Here is an 18,785-nt window from a genome sequence, read left to right as displayed (position 1 = left end):
GTCTGTCTGCGTGTATGTCTGTCTGTCTGTCTGTCTGTGTGTATGTATGTCTGTCTGTGTGTATGTATGTCTGTCTGTGTGTATGTATGTCTGTCTGTGTGTATGTATGTCTGTCTGTGTGTATGTATGTCTGTGTGTATGTCTGTCTGTGTGTATGTCTGTCTGTGTGTATGTCTGTCTGTCTGTCTGTCTGTCTGTGTGCATGTCTGTCTGTGTGCATGTCTGTCTGTGTGTCTGTCTGTGTGTCTGTCTGTGTGTCTGTCTGTGTGTCTGTCTGTGTGTCTGTCTGTGTGTCTGTCTGTCTGTGTGTCTGTCTGTGTGCATGTCTGTAAGTCTCTGTATGCATGTCTGTATGTCTCTGTATGCATGTCTGTATGTCTCTGTATGCATGTCTGTATGTCTCTGTATGCATGTCTGTATGTCTCTGTATGCATGTCTGTATGTCTCTGTATGCATGTCTGTCTGGCTGTGTGTATGTCTGTCTGGCTGTGTGTATGTCTGTCTGGCTGTGTGTATGTCTGTCTGGCTGTGTGTATGTCTGGCTGGCTGTGTGTATGTCTGGCTGGCTGTGTGTATGTCTGGCTGGCTGTGTGTATGTATGTCTGTCTGTGTGTATGTCTGTGTATATGTATGTATGTCTGTATGTCTGTCTGTATGTCTGTTTGTGTGTATGTCTGTCTGTGTGTGTGTGTATGTCTGTCTGTATGTGTGTATGTCTGTCTGTATGTGTGTATGTCTGTCTGTATGTGTGTATGTCTGTCTGTGTGTGTATGTATGTCTGTGTGTGTATGTATGTCTGTGTGTGTCTGTGTGTGTATGTATGTATGTCTGCATGTCATTATGAATGTGTGTATGTATGGATCTCAGTGTCTGTATGAATGTATGTATGCCAGTATGAATGTATGTATGTAACTATGTATGTCTAGCTGTATGCATGTATGTCTATCTGTATGCATGTCATTATGTGTGTATGAATGTCAGTGTATGTATGTCTACATGTCATTATGAATGTGTGTATGTCTGTTTGTATGAATGTATGTATGAATGTATGTCTGTATGTCATTATGAATGTGTGTATGTCTGTTTGTATGAATGTATGTATGAATGTATGTCTGTGTCTGTATGAATGTATGTCTGTATGTATGTCTGTATGCATGTATGTCTATCTGTATGCATGTCATTATCTGTGTATGAATGTCAGTGTATGTATGTCTGCATGTCAGTATGAATGTGTGTATGTCAGTATGAATGTCTGTCTGTATGTCATTTGCTTAGAATCTATGAGCCAACTAAAAAAGTTAGGAGCCAGTTTGTTTTTTTAAGGGAAACTATAGTCACTAGAACCACTACAGATTACTGTAGTTGTTCTGGGGTCTAGCCTGTCCCTGTAGCCTTTTCAATGTAAATGCTGCATTTTCACTCAGACTGCCACTAGAGAGTCCTGTATCAGTGCTCTGCATGGAGGTGCTAAATGTTACCTATAGAGAACATGCGCAATATCCTCACAATGCTTTCCTATGGGAAAATATTGGCTTAGCTGAGATCATAAAGATTGATGATATCCGCTATGGAGGCGGGACAAGCCACGGCGAAACCAGCACGGTGTGGGAAAAAAAGGTGAGTAAAAACACCAATCATGTGATCGGAGGGGGGCAGGTAGCTAAACAGACACACACTGACAGGGACACACGCACACAGAGACATACACATACAGAGACATACACACACACAGACAAAGGCATACACACACTGACAGAGACATACACACACGCACACATTTTCTTACACACTCACAAATTTAATTTTTTTATTTTAATCCACCAAGCCTCCCTACCTTTGGGAGAGCTGAGTGGATCTTTCCCTGGGGTACAGTGGGGAGGCTCACTCATTCTGCGTGCGAGGGAGCAGTAATCTACCTGCAGCTCCTCTCTGCTCCCTGTAGTGATGCTGGGGCTGGAATTACGCAATATTCTGGCTCCCGACATCATTAAACAGCGCGAGGGAGCAGAGACTAGCAGGAGGGAGATCATGGTTCCCTCGCTTGATGCCTCTGCTGACCATCTCCATGCTTCCCAGGGCAGGTGGCCGGCCGGCTACATCACTCCCTGAGCCGGCCACCTCCTTACAGCCTAGGGCGGCTGGCTACAATGCTCCATGAGCCGGCCGCCTCCATACAGCCCAGGACAGCTGGATACTACACTCTGAGCCGCTTCAGGTAAAAGACTGACAAATCCCAGGCGCCATGGCAAAATTTCTAGTCACAATGGCGACCTGGGATTTGTCGAGCCCTTGGTTATGGTGTCTAACTGTTTAGGTGGTCTTCCCCTATTTCATTAATTGATCAACATAATAGAAACATAGAATGTGGTGGCAGATAAGAACCATTTGGCCCGTCTAGTCTGCCCAATTTTCTAAATAGTTTCATAAGTCCCTGGCATTATCTATCCGATGCATGCTTAAACTCCTTCACTGTGTTAACCCTAACACTTCAGCTGGAAGGCTATTCCATGCATCCACTACCCTCTGATTTGGAAGCTCTTATAACTTGCTTAGTTCTGCCTAATCTTACAGATCTGTCTATCTTCCTTACGTTGGGGTTTTTTATAATTACTAAATGCTAACTTTTTGTGTTTTACTATTTTGGCCACATCTGCGGAGTACCACAGTGGTTTCTTAATTTTTTTTTTATTTTACTGACAAGCCTAATGCAATTTTCTGTTGCCTTCAGCAGTGCAATTTTTAAATAATCCCATTTCTCTTGAACTCCATTTAAACTGCTCCAGTCTGATAATGACTCCTTTACACATATTCTAATTTTAGAAAAAAATGTTTTTCTAAAGTCTAAAACTTTTGTTTTTGTGTGGTGTGACTCAGTCACTGTTCTTATATTAAACCACACTGACTGATGATCACTGGATCCTAAACTTTTACCTGATATCTGATACCAAATCTCCATTTGTTAACACTAAATCTAGTATGGCCTCTTTTTGAGTTGGCTCCTCAACGACTTGTTTTAGAGACAATCTCAGTAGGGGATTTAGAATATATGTGCTCCTGGCAGAAGGATCTATTTTGGTATTCCAATTCACATCAGGTAGATTAAAGTCACCCATGATACCTTCCACCTCATTGCCATTTTAGCAATTTCCTCACCTAGTAGATTATCTAACTCTTCTATTTGTCCTGGGGGCCTATAAATCACACCTACACGAGTTACCGTGCGATTACCAAATTCTAAGGTAACCCAAACGGACTCTATGTTCGTCTCACTAACTTTTATTAGGCTAGATTTTATGCTATCCTTCACATACAGGGCCATCCCTCCCCTTTCTTGCCTTCCCTGTCTTTTCTATATATAGAGTACCCTGCTATTGCTATGTTCCAGTCATTTTTCTCATTATACCATGTCTCAGTAACAGCGACTAAATCTACATTACCAGTTGCCATTATTGCCAGAAATTCCCTAAACTGTGAGCATTTGTAGGCATTACTCTAAGCTTTTCATTTTTTAACACACTTGCTACAGACATCTTCTGTTCTTGTTTTGGGGAGCAATTGGATTGATGTTTTATCACCCTTTTGCCACCACCTCCTAGTTTAAATACATCCTAGCAAAACCTCTAAGCTGCTCACTGAGAACATTTGTTCCCTTTTGAGAAAGATGCAAACCATCTTTTTTGTACAGTTTATTTCCATTCCAAACAGAACTACCATGAGAAATAAAGCCAAATCCTTGCTCCCGACACCATTCACCAAGCCACAAGTTAAAGTCCCTGATACACATCCGCCTGCCATTCTGAGTGTTATGCACAGGCAGAACTTCAGAGAATGACAGTGTGGAAGCAATGATTTACTGTAGTGAAGTCTCTAAAATAATTGTATATCATTACTACTGTGATTCAGGAGGTATATTGAACAGGGTACATCTAAACTCAGTTACGTTTATAATTGAGCTATTGTTTGACCCGGCTAGACTGGCTTATCTAATTTCTATTTATAATGGAGGGGAGAGATATCTTTGGGATTGCAGCTGTAATCTATCCTACCCCTCCTGCTACTAGTAACATTAACCGGATCTACTTAGGAGGAGTGGATTGGAGGAGGTAGGCCTAGTAATTTTGGCACTCTGCCACATTAGCCCACCTTGACATCACGCCACTCTATTGGCCGAGTGACGTCTCAGCAGCCGATTGGAGTTTGACAGCTTCCCAACATGGGTGATTTATTTTAACATCACGCAACCCTGTGGTTTTTGGTTTACGTGACACTTCAGCTATTTGTATTTTTAGTTAATGTGGACTGCCTCAAAGTAGTATGGGGGTGGCCAATACTTAAAGTGCAGGATAGCTTGTGAAACTGACAGCTGAGGGTACTGATGGTGATCAAGCTATCCCTTTGATAAACTGCAACTTTCTAAATTGAATATTGTAACTGGTGTGACAGAGGACAGCTGAATAAGGGAAATCTTCCCTGGGTTAGCTATTTTCATAATAACATTCATTCACTAATGGTGTTAACTGTGTATTTAAATAGTTTAAACTTCCGTAATGGGATTTCCTTAATAGGTGAGACACCTTAATCTTTTTATCAGCTGATAAGCTTCTCCTCAGTCTCTAAGCAGCAATGTAAGCGTACAATCTGGGTAGAATTTACTTGCAGCTGACTACTTCAGGAGATCTCCCCAACTTTTTCTATACAGGCTGATCCTGAATTATGTGCGCTCACTGTAGAAAAAAATACTTCACCCAACTTATTCAACCTCCCCTGCACACATATATGTGTAACCTCTATCCTCATTGAAAGCTTATATACTCTGAATGACACTATGTTTCCAACATACACATCTAATCTGAAACAAATTGTCACTTAGAAACTTTGTTATATCTTTTGAATTTAGTTGAAGGAGTGATTTATAATCTACTATATTAGTGTAGCAAGTCTAAAAGCCAAACTGAAACCACAGTGTTTTTTTTTTTGTTTTGTTTTTTTGTGTTGCCTTTTGTTTTAGTCTAATAAATTAAAATTAGTTTTTACCTCAAAAAAGTGCTTTACACACATGGTAGTCTAGTGTGACGTGATCCCTTATAGGGTTTTTTCCTCATCTGTTCAATAATATATATCTTACCTTTATGACCACTAAAACTAAATAACCCATTGGACTATTGTACACAATATATAGTTGTCTGTTAAGGCATGAGATCTCTGTGACTTGCTTCTAGAGTGAATAAATCTGAGAGTCTGAGAATAAGTCTGAGAATCTGGACTCCTTCACTAGCGAGACTCCAGAAATAGCCCAGTACACTGATCCTGTGGGAGACTACGGAGACTGCCTCCAACTGTGCAGAAGGCGGTTACAACCCATCTATCAGCTACCTGGGGTTGACTCAGAAAGCTTATTCTTGGACTTCCTTGTGTCTGAGGCAACCAAAAATAGCCCAGTAAATTATGTTTTTTTGAAAGTCACAATGCAGACAATGGCATCTCCCAACATTTCAAATTGGCAAAGAGGGACACTCTGCCTACTCAAATGTAGGGTTGTGGCCAGGGGATGGGCTGTTCTGGGAAATTTTAAGTGAATTCCTAAACAGGTTATGCAACTAACGTACTTTATTACAAGAACAATGTGTCTTATTTATGCAGACTGATTTCTAAACACTTATTGTAGTTTAAACACACATTATTGTGAGTACTATTACGGTGGAACTCTGACAAATTAACAATATGGAGCTCCTAGAAAAGAGGGACATTAGGAGAGAAAAGAGGGACATAAACGTGTGTCCAAAATAGGGACTGTCCCTCCATTAATATGGACAGGTGGGTGGTATGCAATGGACCTCTGTTGGTGGTGACACCTTCCTGTTGAGGAGTGTTGTAACAAAGGCCGAAAGTTATAGGGGAAAAGCAATAAGTGGCGATGATGTACAGTATACATCTGTTAATGTATAATTTTCCTTTTACTTCTAATCATTAATTTGTGTAATGATTGGCTATTGAATACCGCTGTGTGATAAACTGACAACAAAGTTGCCTATTTTAGTCCTTTTGTATAGGGACTTTAACATGTTGCCTCCCACTCTACTCCTACACTATGAAGCTCAAACTCCAAATTTGCATTCTGCCAGGGGAAGGAAAGAGTGCTCAGGGCACACGGAATATGCATTATTCTGTTTGGGCATTCGGCAATTCCCCAGATAAAACAAATATTTGGTATAACTATTGTATGCTATTATATATGTATATGTTGTGTGTACAGATCCATTATTTTAATATTCTGAGTTGTTGTTTTTTTTTTATTATTCTTTATTTTTGTGTGCATTTGATTTACAGACCTCCTGTCAATGCCCCAACAGCAGTGACAAGCAAGCAATTAGACAAAGCTTAACATGCGTATGGCATTTGAGTATGCTGCACATTTTTTTTTTTATAACATAGTTTAGAGTCCAGTTGAATTCTATCATGCCTAGGCTTTATAGTGAGAGGGAAATATTGAGTTATGCTGTATCAGACATGGTGAGTATAGGTGTAAGATAGATTGTGGAACATGCTAGTGTTAAAACAAGTGGCAGGTTTGATTTTGCTTATTATGCATTAGCTTGGAGACAAGATTAAGGAACAGGCTTCTTGAGACATCTACACAGATGGGATAGGGGGGGGAGGGAATTGGGGTTGGTGTGTGGCAGTTGGTTCTGTGTGTTGGCTTTTTGGACCCGGTGTCGTGAGCGGTGCTTGCCTCAACACTTGGGGAGTTCTCCCTTCCATGAGAGAGAAGGGGGTTCTCCCTTCTGCTTTTGCTCCCCTGGGGTCTGCTGTTGTAGTGGTGCTCTCCAGCTCCTGCCATTCAGGTGCTGTATAGAGCCGATCCAGGCATGTTATCAGCTTCTCTCCGTGGTATATGGGATCTGCTTTGCGTGTGGCCGCCGTCATCTTCGGTGAGCGGATTGTCTCTGGAGCCTCCCGGCCTTGCCTGTCTGGTAGGGCCCGTGTGTGCAGATGCTGGGCTGTGTGGATGCCGTGGTGGACCAGGATGACCCCCGCCGGTCCAGAGGGGGGGGGAAGGATCAGCGGTGTCCTGCAGGACTTCGGGGCTGGGAGACCGGCCGCATCTCCTGCCCCGCATCAACTGCTAGGCCCCAAGTCGGACCTGCCTCTGTAAGTGTGCCCGGAGAGTGCATAGTACCTTCGCCCTGTTCCCACTGGGTGCTCCGTGGGGTGGGTAGTTGAAGTACCCGTTTAACTTGGCTGGATTGCCGCAAATTGGGTGCATTTGTCGGCCTCTTAATAGGAGCTCCGGGTAGCTGCGACTTGCCTGCATGGCGGTCAAGCTTCGCCCCTTGTGTGTTGTTTTTTTTAAACTACATATAACTATAAGTAGAGTGTTTGCCTATTTGTATGCATTTATTTTGGGCTAGCTAAATTATTTTATTTAATATAAATGGTATTCTGTTATTTTCCCAACATAAAAGACCATGGTAAATAATCAAATAAATAAAATTGAAAAGGCTAGGACTGCTGGATACCAGCAGAGGAAACCATCAATATAGCATTTATACAAGAAAAAACAGACCTTAATGCAACTATATCACTTATAAAACAGAGAAGATTAAATAAAATAAAGTTATTTTTAAAATTTACATTAATGAGTGTGTTCCCTTAAATATTTTAAGCAGTGCTCCTCAGTTGTAAATGCTCTTGCAAAAACTGTTTCTGTCCATTAACCACTCACATTTTCTCAGTCAGTATCTGAATCTTTCTGAAATATCAGTATCTCATAAACCCTATTGTGAAGATTCCATATTTGTGTACACTTATTCTTAACTTACCTTTATTACTTGAAGAGAGAATTCACCCACTGAAAGCAGATCCCATCATGAACAAGAATAACTTGTGACTGGTAGCCTCATAAGGAAAAATACAAACCACTGGGTTTTCATCACAATTGTAATGACATCACATGAAGTATCACCTGACAGCCTAGAAATTCCCATAATCCTAATCATGTATTTTAAAGGGGATGTTTTTTTAATAGATACTCCAGTAAGGAACTGCTTAAAAGAGAGCCCTGTTGTGTGCTTTTCAGAAGGTGGTTGAATGTGCTCAGTTCTATGCAAGGCCTTCCCTAGTCACCTCATCTGCACCAGCACAATCAGGTGGGAATCAACTACTCCTCTTCCTATATTAATTAGGACAGGGTATATCCATGCTTTTTTTTTCCTGTGCAGTATACCTCCCAAGTGTCCCTATTTATGAGGGGCAGTCCCTATTTTGTGCGCAAATCCATCTGTCGCTTTTTTATCCTGTTCCTCTTTTATAGGAATTCCATGTTGTTGTCTGTTGTCTGAGTGTATAAACGCAATAATACTCACATTTAATGTGTCTTTAAACTAGAATAAATGTTTAGATATCAGTCCGTGTAAACATGGTACATTTAACAGGACTTCCACACTTTCTTTAGGTGGCAGATAATTGATGGAAGTTTAAAACTGATGAGTTCCAAAACCACTTGCGATTTGAGACCAGGATGTCTCCCCTATTAAAAAATGTAAAGTTCACCCATATTCAGTGTAGACAAGTAAAACCAACCATGGAATGAGGCATCTTATAGTCTCCGCACAACCAAGTTTATACAAATTCCTTCAGGGTTATTCGCAAAAATTCTACATTTTCATGGCAAAACTGAAACAAAAACAAAAAAAGAGAGACAAAAACAAACGAGTTGAGGAATTGTTCCAGACCAACTATTTTTGCCTCAGTTTCGCCATTCAAATTTAATTTGGGAATTGTTATTTAGTGAATAGAAACTTAAAATGAACGTCAACTGTACTAAATGGTAGAAAAATAATAAAAATAAATTCAGGGCAACTTTAAAAAAAAAAAAAAAAAGGACAACCATTCCTCACAGCTTGTCAATGTGGTGACTTTTTAAAAATTATTTAGAATCCTTGAGTCATCGCTATAGGAGTCAACTTTTCCTATCCTTCAAATGGTTTAATTTCCAATTACAAGAAAAAGTAAAGACTTCTTAATTTTGTTTACGGATATTTGTACGCAATCAGTGAAGTTAAACAGTCTAGTCCTGCTTTATCCACAGAGGACAGATATGCCTGGTGCATGTTTCAATTTGTTTAGAATGATGCACAGTAAAATCTATGAAATGTTATAGTTACCAAATTTAACAATCCAATGTCAGTTTGAATAGCATTAGATTTTGTCGCAAGCATTTTTCACGTAGATATTAAACTGTCAATCTCTAATGGAAAGGGGCAGTAAAAAAAAACATGACATCCTATATCAGAACATGTTTATGCTATGTATTTTGAGCACAGAATATATGGAAACATATATTGATAGAAGCATGTAGAAAAATGATGCATTAAACGTTTCTGGCAAAATAGTAACACACAAAGTTGACTGGTTTATGGTATGTATTTTTATATTATTACACGAGTTTTCTTATTAAATTATAATTAGGGTTCCTATAACCTTTAAACTGCAGCCTTAAAGGAACACTGTTGCGTTTGGAATGCAAATAGGAAATTTACTTAACTTTTGCCAGTGCCGAGGCTCCCACGGCGCTGCTTAACTTCCCAGGTGACTGTGAATTTTATAATAGATTTTCCTATGTTTAATAAAAAAGACAGTCACACTGACCTTTTGTAGACAGATTCTCTAAGATGGCTAATTTTGCGCCTCTAATCAAATTGCCTATGTCCTTGGAACTTGCCAACATATTTGCTAAAGAGGTCTTCAGACTTCGCAGAGTACCTGATAAAATTGTAGAGGGTCACAATTTATTTCTTGATTCTGGGAAGAGGTTTTTGCAAAAAAACTGTCATTCATTTAAAGGACCACTATAGGCACCCAGACCACTTCAGCTCAATGATGTGGTCTGGGTGCCAGGTCCATCTAGTGTTAACCCTGCAGCTGTAAACATAGCAGTTTCAGAGGCGATCGGGTAAGTACATATTACAGTTGTGACGGTTCAGGACCGTCAGCGGTTGGCAACACTAAAATGCCGATGATGGTCCTGAACCGTCCTCGGTCATTAAGGGGTTAAAGTTCAATTTACAGAGCAGAGGATTTCTAAAGTGTGTTAACTTTCCCTGTTTAAATCCTGAGCATCATCACCATCATTAACCGTTTTACTGAAATAAAACCCCTATATTTCTGTTCAACAGTGTCTCACAATAACAACAATACCCCCATTGTGTGTTATGGGGTTTCAGGACAAAACGGGGTATATTGGGCCCTGTCCATTTCAGTCTTCATTCATGGAAATTGTTTGATTGGTTTGCTAGGCCTATGTCGCCTTTGAGAAAGTATGGCAGCCCACGAATGAAAATTACCCTATGATGGCCTACCATTTGCATAAGTAGACAACCCAGGGTATTCCAAAATGGAGTAAGTCCAGGCTTTTTTGCAGTCAGAAATTCTGGTTCAATTTAGTGTTCATATGTTATCTTTTGAGCTGTTTACTCAAAACACTGCACTTTCATTGTTTATATCATCGTCCTTACATGTTTTACTGCAAGAAAATAACCATATTTCTTTCTCACAAGTACAACAATAACCCCCACATACAGGTTTTATAGTGTTTTAGGATGTTACAGGGGTTGTAGTGGGGCATGCCTATTTAAGTTTTCAGTCATGGAAATTGACAGGTGGGTTTGCTAAGCCTATATCATCTTTGAGATAGTATGGCAGCCAAGAAATTAAGTTTATTCCCATGATAGCATACCATTTACAAAAGTAGACATTACGCATATTTTAAATAGGGTATGTCCAGTCTTTTTTTAAGCCACAAATATCGGCCAAATTTGAGTTATAACCTCTTTTTCACTGTATAGATCATTACCCTTATATGTTTTACTGCTATAAAACACATATTTGTTTTTGGTGAGTTCCTACGACCCCCAATGTATTGGTTTTACAAGGTTTTCGGAAGTTACAGGATCGAATAAGAGGCCTGCCCATTTCGGTTTTCATACATGGAAATTTGACAAGTTGATTTTGTGGGCCTATGTCACCAGTATGATAGCTTGTGAAAGAAAATTCCCACCATAATACCATATCATTTCCAAAGAAGACAATCCAGGGCACTATGTGGTAGTTTAAAGGGACACTATAGTCACCCAGACCACTTCATCTCAATGTCTCTCAGGTTTTAACCCTTCACATGTAAACATAGCAGTTTCAGAGAAACTGCTATGTTTACATAGCAGGGTTAATCCAACCTTTAGTGGCTGTCTTCCTGACAGCCGCTAGAAGTGCTTCTGCGAGGCTGGATGCAAAATTTGCATCCAGTGCAGAACGTCCATAGGAAAGCAATGAGCTGTACATGCGCATTCCGCTCCACTCGGAGAGCTGACGTCGACGGGGGAGGAGAGGTCACCAGCTCCGAGGGAGCCCGGCACTGGATTAAGGTAAGTGGCTGAAGGGGGACCCTGAGGGTGGGGGTCCCCCAAGGATAATATAGTGTCAGGAAAACAAGTTTGTTTTCCTGAAACTATAGTGATCCTTTAAGTTATTTGATGTAGCCACTTTATATTAGAGTGGCTGGGTTTAACATAAACAGGGACAAGCCAAGGTCAGGGGATTCAGAAGTCATAGGAGTTAGTATAACAACTCAATAAGTCTGTGCAGGCAGTCCACAAAGAGTAATCGGGGCAAGCCGAAGTTAGGAATCCAGAATAAGCAAATAAATAAATGTTCCAGAAAAGTGTATGGTTCACCTGTGCCTGCTTCATTTGTACTGAACATACACATTGCAGATTGCAATCTGGGTTTGGTAAGTGGCACTTTTTTGTACCAGGTTTTAATCTTACAGTGAAACAGATATAGTTGTATGCACTAATCAAGTAAAGCTATCCCCCCTCCCCCTAAGTATTTTCTGTATATTGTGTACCAATGTACTTTGTTTTATGTATTTTTTTTCATCTCTTCCCTTGAAACACACTGGCATTGTACTTTAATTGTGCATTATGGGCATCATGTAACATCTATACATTTTTTACCATGTACCGAAGTGCCACCACTTCATCCTGGCATAAAGCAGCATTATGCCTCTATGGTGTTTGACGTTTGTCAGGTTCTAAGGGAAATCTTAAATATTTTTTGCATCCTGTACCACAGGCTAGGGTTTCAAAACAAAATAAATGTTTAAACAAATCAATACTGCTGTAATAGTTGTCAACCCATAGATGGTTCATCAAGGGAAGGAGGAGATCCAACACAGTCTTGCCATTTGTACACACAGTATCAGGGCATCCTGGTGAGTAAGGATGACTATTTTTCCCTTGATAAATGTGAAATGCCCTGGTATAAGCTGTAGCACTTTTGCTCAATTTATAAAATTGAATACTGCCTAAAAGCAATCTTTCATCAATTATTCATCTATGCACATGTTCTATTCTGTGTAATTTTCAGAAAACGTATCAAGTGTTTGTCATTTCTAGGGAGCACTTGGAGTTATCATTGAAATAAAGGAAATAGAGCATTTGCTCTACCCCTCTTCATAGTCCCTATAAAAAGATGGGTTGAAGAATGGGGTGCTTGTGAAAGTAGACTCAAAAGGTTGAATTTCTTGTTTGTTTGTTTTTTTAACTACACCCATTACTAGAAGAGGGCCCAAAACTTTCCATCTCTGTAATTTCAGTAGGGTGGCAGTTTTTTTTTTTTTGGCGGTGGTATGCTGACATACAGGTTGAAATCATTAGTCTCACAAAACTTAGGAGTTGCCATAAATGGAGGTATTTCTTTGTGGGGGTGCCCAATTTTCATCAGACAGTCGGCTATTCTGAGCGCATTCATGCAGATAGTGGTACACTGGGAGCATCATCACTAGAAGCCTCACTTAGGGGCTAATGGGACAGCACCAGGGCACTCTTGGTACCATAATCACTACAGCAGGTGACTACTAAACATTAGAATTACATTATACCCAGTTTCCACTAGAGGGTCTGTCCAAGTATGAAAATCACTTTGAATCACTGCAAAGTGCATAAAGCACAATAAGTACACTATCACAAATGAAACTGGGCTACAGCAGCAGCTGGCACTATAAGACAGCCTACTAGGACTGCCAATCGTGAAGCCCGGAACACAAAGTTGTGGTTTGCCAGGAACTTCTTACTGTGCGAGCTGAACCAGGCTGTGTATAAATGGAATTATCAATTTAAATGGCAGGTCAAATCAATTTTGTGTAATGGTTCAAAGTGCTTTTTGGCGATTTAATCCTTATTTCATAATAGGCTGCTGGATAGGGGATTATGGAGTAATATCAGTCCCCATATAGGCTCAGCATGAGATGCTCCTGATTGGAATGCACTGATGGATACATTAAAAGTACCCACCTCATTAAAAGAGAACTAAAGTCGCCCAGACCACTTCAACTCAATGAATTGGTCTGGATGCATTGCCCATGACCTTTTAACACTGCAAAGTAAAACAGTGCATTTGTTTAAGAGTTAAACCCACCTCTAGCAGCTGTTTTCCTGACAACCCCTAGAGGCACTTCTGGCTGCACTGATCAAGTAAAAACTGGGCATGTGATGCAAAAGCCCATAGGAAAGCATTGAATACAATGTAAAATAGAAAGTATAAAGCTAGGGACAGTGCCACTGTAGCATTTGTATTCCTAACACAATATTGTTCCTTTAATTTTAGAATGTTTGAGGTTAGTATTTGTTTAAATATTTGCTTAAGTTGGGAACACTTATTGTACTCATACACATCTAGAGGAAAGCAAATTGACACAGTCTTTTCATTACACTGTTACAAACCATACTTCCACCTATTATGCATTTCAACAGGGCCTACACATGCAGAAATGTTAAATATTATATTCTGTTATGGTCCGGGAGTAGTCTTTGAGGGGATTTTTTCCTTCCAAGAGATTGAAGAGTATAGGTTTTGTCATACAATGTATATTCTTGGTTCTTGAGTTAAGCCCTAAAATGGATTCTCACACTATTTTAGTAGGCCCCAATACTTTGTACCAATTCCTTGTTGATCAAGCCCTAGGAAACCACAATAAATTAGTTACTGTGGCAACAGTGATTTCCTATGAAATAACCCTTCAAACACTGGGAAAAGTCCACGGATTTCTGCAGAATTTTGTTACACATTATACATCAATAGCGAAATAGGTCATGGAGGTCATTTTAAACTTAAAGAATGGATTTCCACACTAATCTCATGTGCATAATTTGGAGCCCTGTCAAACAAGAAAGACCTGTTGCTGTATACTGAGCTACCTATATTGCAAAAGTAAACTTTTTTTTTTTTTTATGTATATTGATTTTTTTTTTGTTATGCCTCTTTATCTGTCTGAGAAGCCATGTTGGGCCATACTGTTATCTGACCAAGTGTTGCTCAATCTAACCTGCCTGCTACAGTTGCTCTGTGACACTACAGCAACAGACAAGTTAGGTTGAGTCTGACCCGACATGGCTACTCAGCTTGAGAAAAAGCTAATCAAACAAAATAAGAATTTAACAAAAACATAATTAATTTACCCTAATATTAATAAACTAGATTGTACTATATAAAACTTGTGCATTTTTAGAAACTGATATTTTGACAATTTTTTCCAAATAAAAACAGATCGTTAATCAAGCACTATGTGCAGACATTTATATGCCATGGATGATCATTTTCGAACAACAGGTTCACACTTTTATATGACAGCATACACCAAGGAGCTACACACAGCACATGTGTACAAGACAATCATCTAGTGAATGAACAGGATTTAAAACACAACTCAAAAGTGGCACATCAAATGCTTTCAGGCAGTAAACGGTTTGTACACAAAACAGTGAAAAAAAAATAAAAAATAAAAAAATATATATATATATATATATATATATATATATAGTAAAATTGTGATGAAGGCAGGGTTAAAAAAACAAAACCAAATAAACACACACGCACAAATTAAACAACCACACACACCTTACACAGTATAGGTAAGAGAAAAAAAAACTCGCAAGAAGAATGCACTCTTCTCATTTATGCAATAGTTTATTATACATAAGAGCACTGTGTATACTGGAATGTGTATTTTAAAAAAAAAATAATAATATTGTTCCCAGTATAACATAAATATTGTTAATTGACCAGTTTAAGAAAGAATTCCATAAAATATTACATTTACATTATCTTACAAATGAAAGTCTGATAACGTGTATAACCATAATGAGCATACACATTCGCTAAATTCTTATTGTGAAACAACCTGCATTTGTAATGGTCTTGCCAAAACATCAAACTTCTGAGAAGAAAATAAAAACAAACACTATCCACTCCAAGAATTTGGAGAGACTGTAAACATTTAAGGCAGATACACATATCTCCAAACTAATTGCACTTGGCATTATCTCACCAAGTTTGTCAAGAAAATGTTGGGGATATAAACACTGACTGCAAGTCAGATCTTGTTTAAACTGCCAAACACCCAAAATATGTGCTAGGAACACATGGACTTAAAACAATGTAGAAAGGTGGAGTGAGTGGGGTATTACAAAAAAGCAGCATTTGTCTTTTAGAGGCACTATAGGCACTGTTAGTCAATTTGTAGACCTCTGGATGGTAAATGTTTGCTGACGTAAGTAGGCAGCCTATAAAAACAGATGGTCCAAAGCATATTATATGCAAATCAAAATCCTGGCAGCAACATCAATGAATATGTGCTGGATCAGTACTTTCCTAAACATTTTTGGAGGTCCCAATAATTTCCATTTACTCATCAAAAAACATGGTCATTACAAATGAACAGGCAGCTTTGAATCTATAGTCAACATTGGTGGTTGCAAGATAATGTCCAAAACTAGAAGGCAATCCAACATTTTGTCTGGTTTTTGATATACGATATCCTAACACAAGTCACTGTTTGAAGTTGCTCAAGAGATGACAGTAAAATGAAGAAATGTCTAGTTTTAGGTGCTGCATAAAATTAGTAGGCCTGGACCTGTTGAGGAAGAAGCTGGCATCCACTGTTCACATGACTCATGACTTTCTGCTTGAGTTGGGCCACCTGCTCCCTTAACAGGTTTGCAGTCGATGCCAACTCAGTATTTTGATTTTTTAGGCTCTTCACCTTTTCTTCAAGCCTAGATATCCTCTCCAGCTTTCGCTTCCTGCATTTAGAAGCTGCTATCCTGTTCCTCAACCTCTTCCTCTCAGCCTTGATCCTCTCTTGCGTGTCCATGTCGATGGGAGACATAGGGGGACTTTCTCCAAAACTGGACACCTCTGGTACAATTTGAGGCTCATCCTTAAGAGCCTGCAGTCTTGCTTGAGGTGGCTGCTGAGGTATGCTGGAAGGTGGGGGAGGATAAGGTACAGTATCAGTGCTGTAGTTAACAGTGGTACCCATTGCTCCACTTGGGTAGCTGCTCAAGTTGGCATAAATGGGTGCATCAGAATTTGTAGGCGGTTGAAGATTACCCCCAACAGGTACTGAAGTTAAATCCACTCCAGATGGTGGAACTCCAAGTTGGTTCTGTTTATGGAGATCCTCCAGTGCTTTAACAAATCCCTCTGCAAATTCCTGCTCCTCACTGGCTATCTTGGGGTACAAGAACTGGCTACTGGTGGGTGTTGTAGTCACCAAGCCATTAGATTGGATTATAAGCCTTTCAAGTTCCGGAGAGGCCAGTTTCAGTAGTCCAAGATCAGGTGAAGTTAGTCCATCTCCATGGTGAGGCTTTAAATTGGCCACAACCTGATCATTCAGATTGAGGTTAAGATCTTTCTTCATCATGGTGCCGAAGAGTGATGAGTAAGTAGTAGGAGCCTGATGGGCAGTTAACACATCATCATGGTAAAAGGGTATGTCCATCATCACCTAACAGCAAATTTGGTTTTAATCTTTAGGTGGGGGGTCAATTAAACATACCCCCACCTTCCTGCTTTAGTTGAATATACACCAAGACGCATATGCCCAAACCCACAATCTTCTTAAAATAAACCAAAAGTAGATTAGTGGAAATTAGCAATTCCAACGTGCTTTACCTTTGTGAGCTTTTTATATGGTTCCTCTTACAGCTTGGGGGTCAGTGACAAAGGGATCCCAAAGCAGTCAGTGTGTGCAGTTATCATGCCTTTGTTCTCTCTCTCTGAAGTCTCTTTCCCTTTAAGATCCAGAGAGTCTTTGTTTTAGTTCTCTGACTGGGTCACAAGTGGGTCCACCGTGTGATTATCGACTCCCCCCCTGCAACGAGATGTTATATAGGAAGTAGCCACGGTCAGAGTTTGCTTTACCGAGTTCTACTTCTGGAGTCTTTGTTCTGAAGAAAAGCAACTGGTCCTAGTTCGACCTCCTCCTTGGACTCATTCTCCCCTCAGAACGTTCCACACACCAGCATTCCATAAAGATTCTATATCTCTCCCTGTGTTCCGGTTCCCCTCAGCGCAGCCTTTCTCTATCTCCTGGCCGCTGTCACTCAGGTACTAAGGCAGACACAGGTTCCCTGCCATAAAGCACTATAACTTTCCTGAGCCCTGCCGCCGCCCAATCATTTATATAGCCCCACCTTAACCCCATGATGTCACCGGGCCGCCCTACGATTGGTGGGAGATGACGTTCGACCATTCCCTAGTTTGCATATGGGTGGGCAGTCGCGCCGCAAAGCAGTCTGGGTTGATGTAATTGGTTTAACCCGTTGCACGGTAGAGGGCCAGATCCGGCCAATGGAGGACTAGGCGGGGTCACGTGGTTTTTTTTTTTCTTCTTCTTACGGAGTTCGCCTCAACAGAAAAACGTCAGAAGATATTTTTAGACACGTGGATAGGGAGTGCCCAGCCTGGCCGAGCTGTCAGCAGCTGCTCTCTGCTTTGTACATGGGGAGTTTACTAGGGATCCATTACTGGCTGGAACATGAGCCTGGGAAAAGAGCAGAATAGAGGAATCTGTAATACAAATTATTATAATTCCAGTACTAGCATTGACACAAAACATCATATTGGATATAGTGAATATCAGAGGAGGGTTATTTTATTTTACTATACCCTGTGTTGCCCATCTCTGTGGCTCCTTACCTGACAATCTGAAATCTAGTAAATATAATCAGCTTGCTTTTTACTCGAAAATATGTCAGTTTGATGTTTATGACTAAAGGGATAGGTGCGAAGTTGCGAACAGTACAGTACAGAATTTGATGAGACAGTCTAGCATTTTGAGGTAATGTATCTGCGAATATAGGAAAATAGGTCTCCGGGACCTGTCCCATATTTTGAAATCTGCAGTCTGATTTCAAAATTCAGCAGAGACTGGGCAATAGGTTCATATATAGAGTGTTTCAACAGCACTATGTCCTGGATGGGATTTTTTATCAAGGCCACAGAGACCATAGCCTTGGGGCAGCCATTGCAGGCAGGAAATAGGTTGTAAGGCCAATGGGGAGGTCATTATCCTGCAGTGGATGCCTGACACTGCATGAAGTGACAGGGGATTGCATGCTTTACGCAGTGTTCCCCTTACTTCTTGCTGCAGTCGTCCAGCAGGATCATATTGTAGGTCACCAACAAGCGAATCTACAGCTTTTACCTGGCCTCAACCTCTATGCTGGTTTTGGCCACTCCAGCATGCTTCTAGGCCCAGGCACTGCTCCGCCATAGCTCCCCCTCTGCCTCAGTGTCCAAGCTCAAACAGCACGGAGTCCACAGCTGCTGTATTACTACAACTCCCATGATGCCTTGCGAACCTTAAGCACTTTGGTGCTTTTCCAAACCTTTTAAAGCTGGCAAGGTGTGTGGAGTTGTAGTACTCTAGCATGTCTGCTTGG

General features: G+C 40.3%; 2 protein-coding genes across 2 annotated transcripts in view; both read right to left on the bottom strand.

Annotated features, from left to right (window-relative positions):
- LOC134611585 (uncharacterized) overlaps positions 1-7,887 on the bottom strand; it is a 41,344-nt gene extending 33,457 nt beyond the window's left edge. The window contains exon 1 of the mRNA XM_063455594.1: positions 7,821-7,887. The gene's annotated coding sequence lies outside the window, so the exon portion shown is untranslated. The remainder of the gene's footprint in view (positions 1-7,820) is intronic.
- A 7,115-nt stretch (positions 7,888-15,002) lies between these two features.
- JUND (JunD proto-oncogene, AP-1 transcription factor subunit) lies at positions 15,003-17,512 on the bottom strand. Its single transcript, XM_063455589.1, has one exon. The coding sequence runs from the start codon at positions 16,841-16,843 to the stop codon at positions 15,953-15,955; it is 891 nt and encodes a 296-aa protein (XP_063311659.1). The 5' UTR covers positions 16,844-17,512; the 3' UTR covers positions 15,003-15,952.
- Positions 17,513-18,785: the final 1,273 nt, after the last annotated feature.

This window comes from Pelobates fuscus, chromosome 5 (assembly GCF_036172605.1).
Source record: "Pelobates fuscus isolate aPelFus1 chromosome 5, aPelFus1.pri, whole genome shotgun sequence".
Taxonomy (NCBI): Eukaryota; Metazoa; Chordata; class Amphibia; order Anura; family Pelobatidae; genus Pelobates; species Pelobates fuscus.
The sequence above is the reverse complement of the archived record's forward strand: the minus strand, read 5'-3'. Positions and strand labels throughout refer to the sequence as shown.

Excerpts from the sequence above, each read along its gene's own strand:
- JUND (XM_063455589.1), bottom strand. The coding sequence starts at position 16,843 with ATGATGGACATACCCTTTTACCATGATGATGTGTTAACTGCCCATCAG.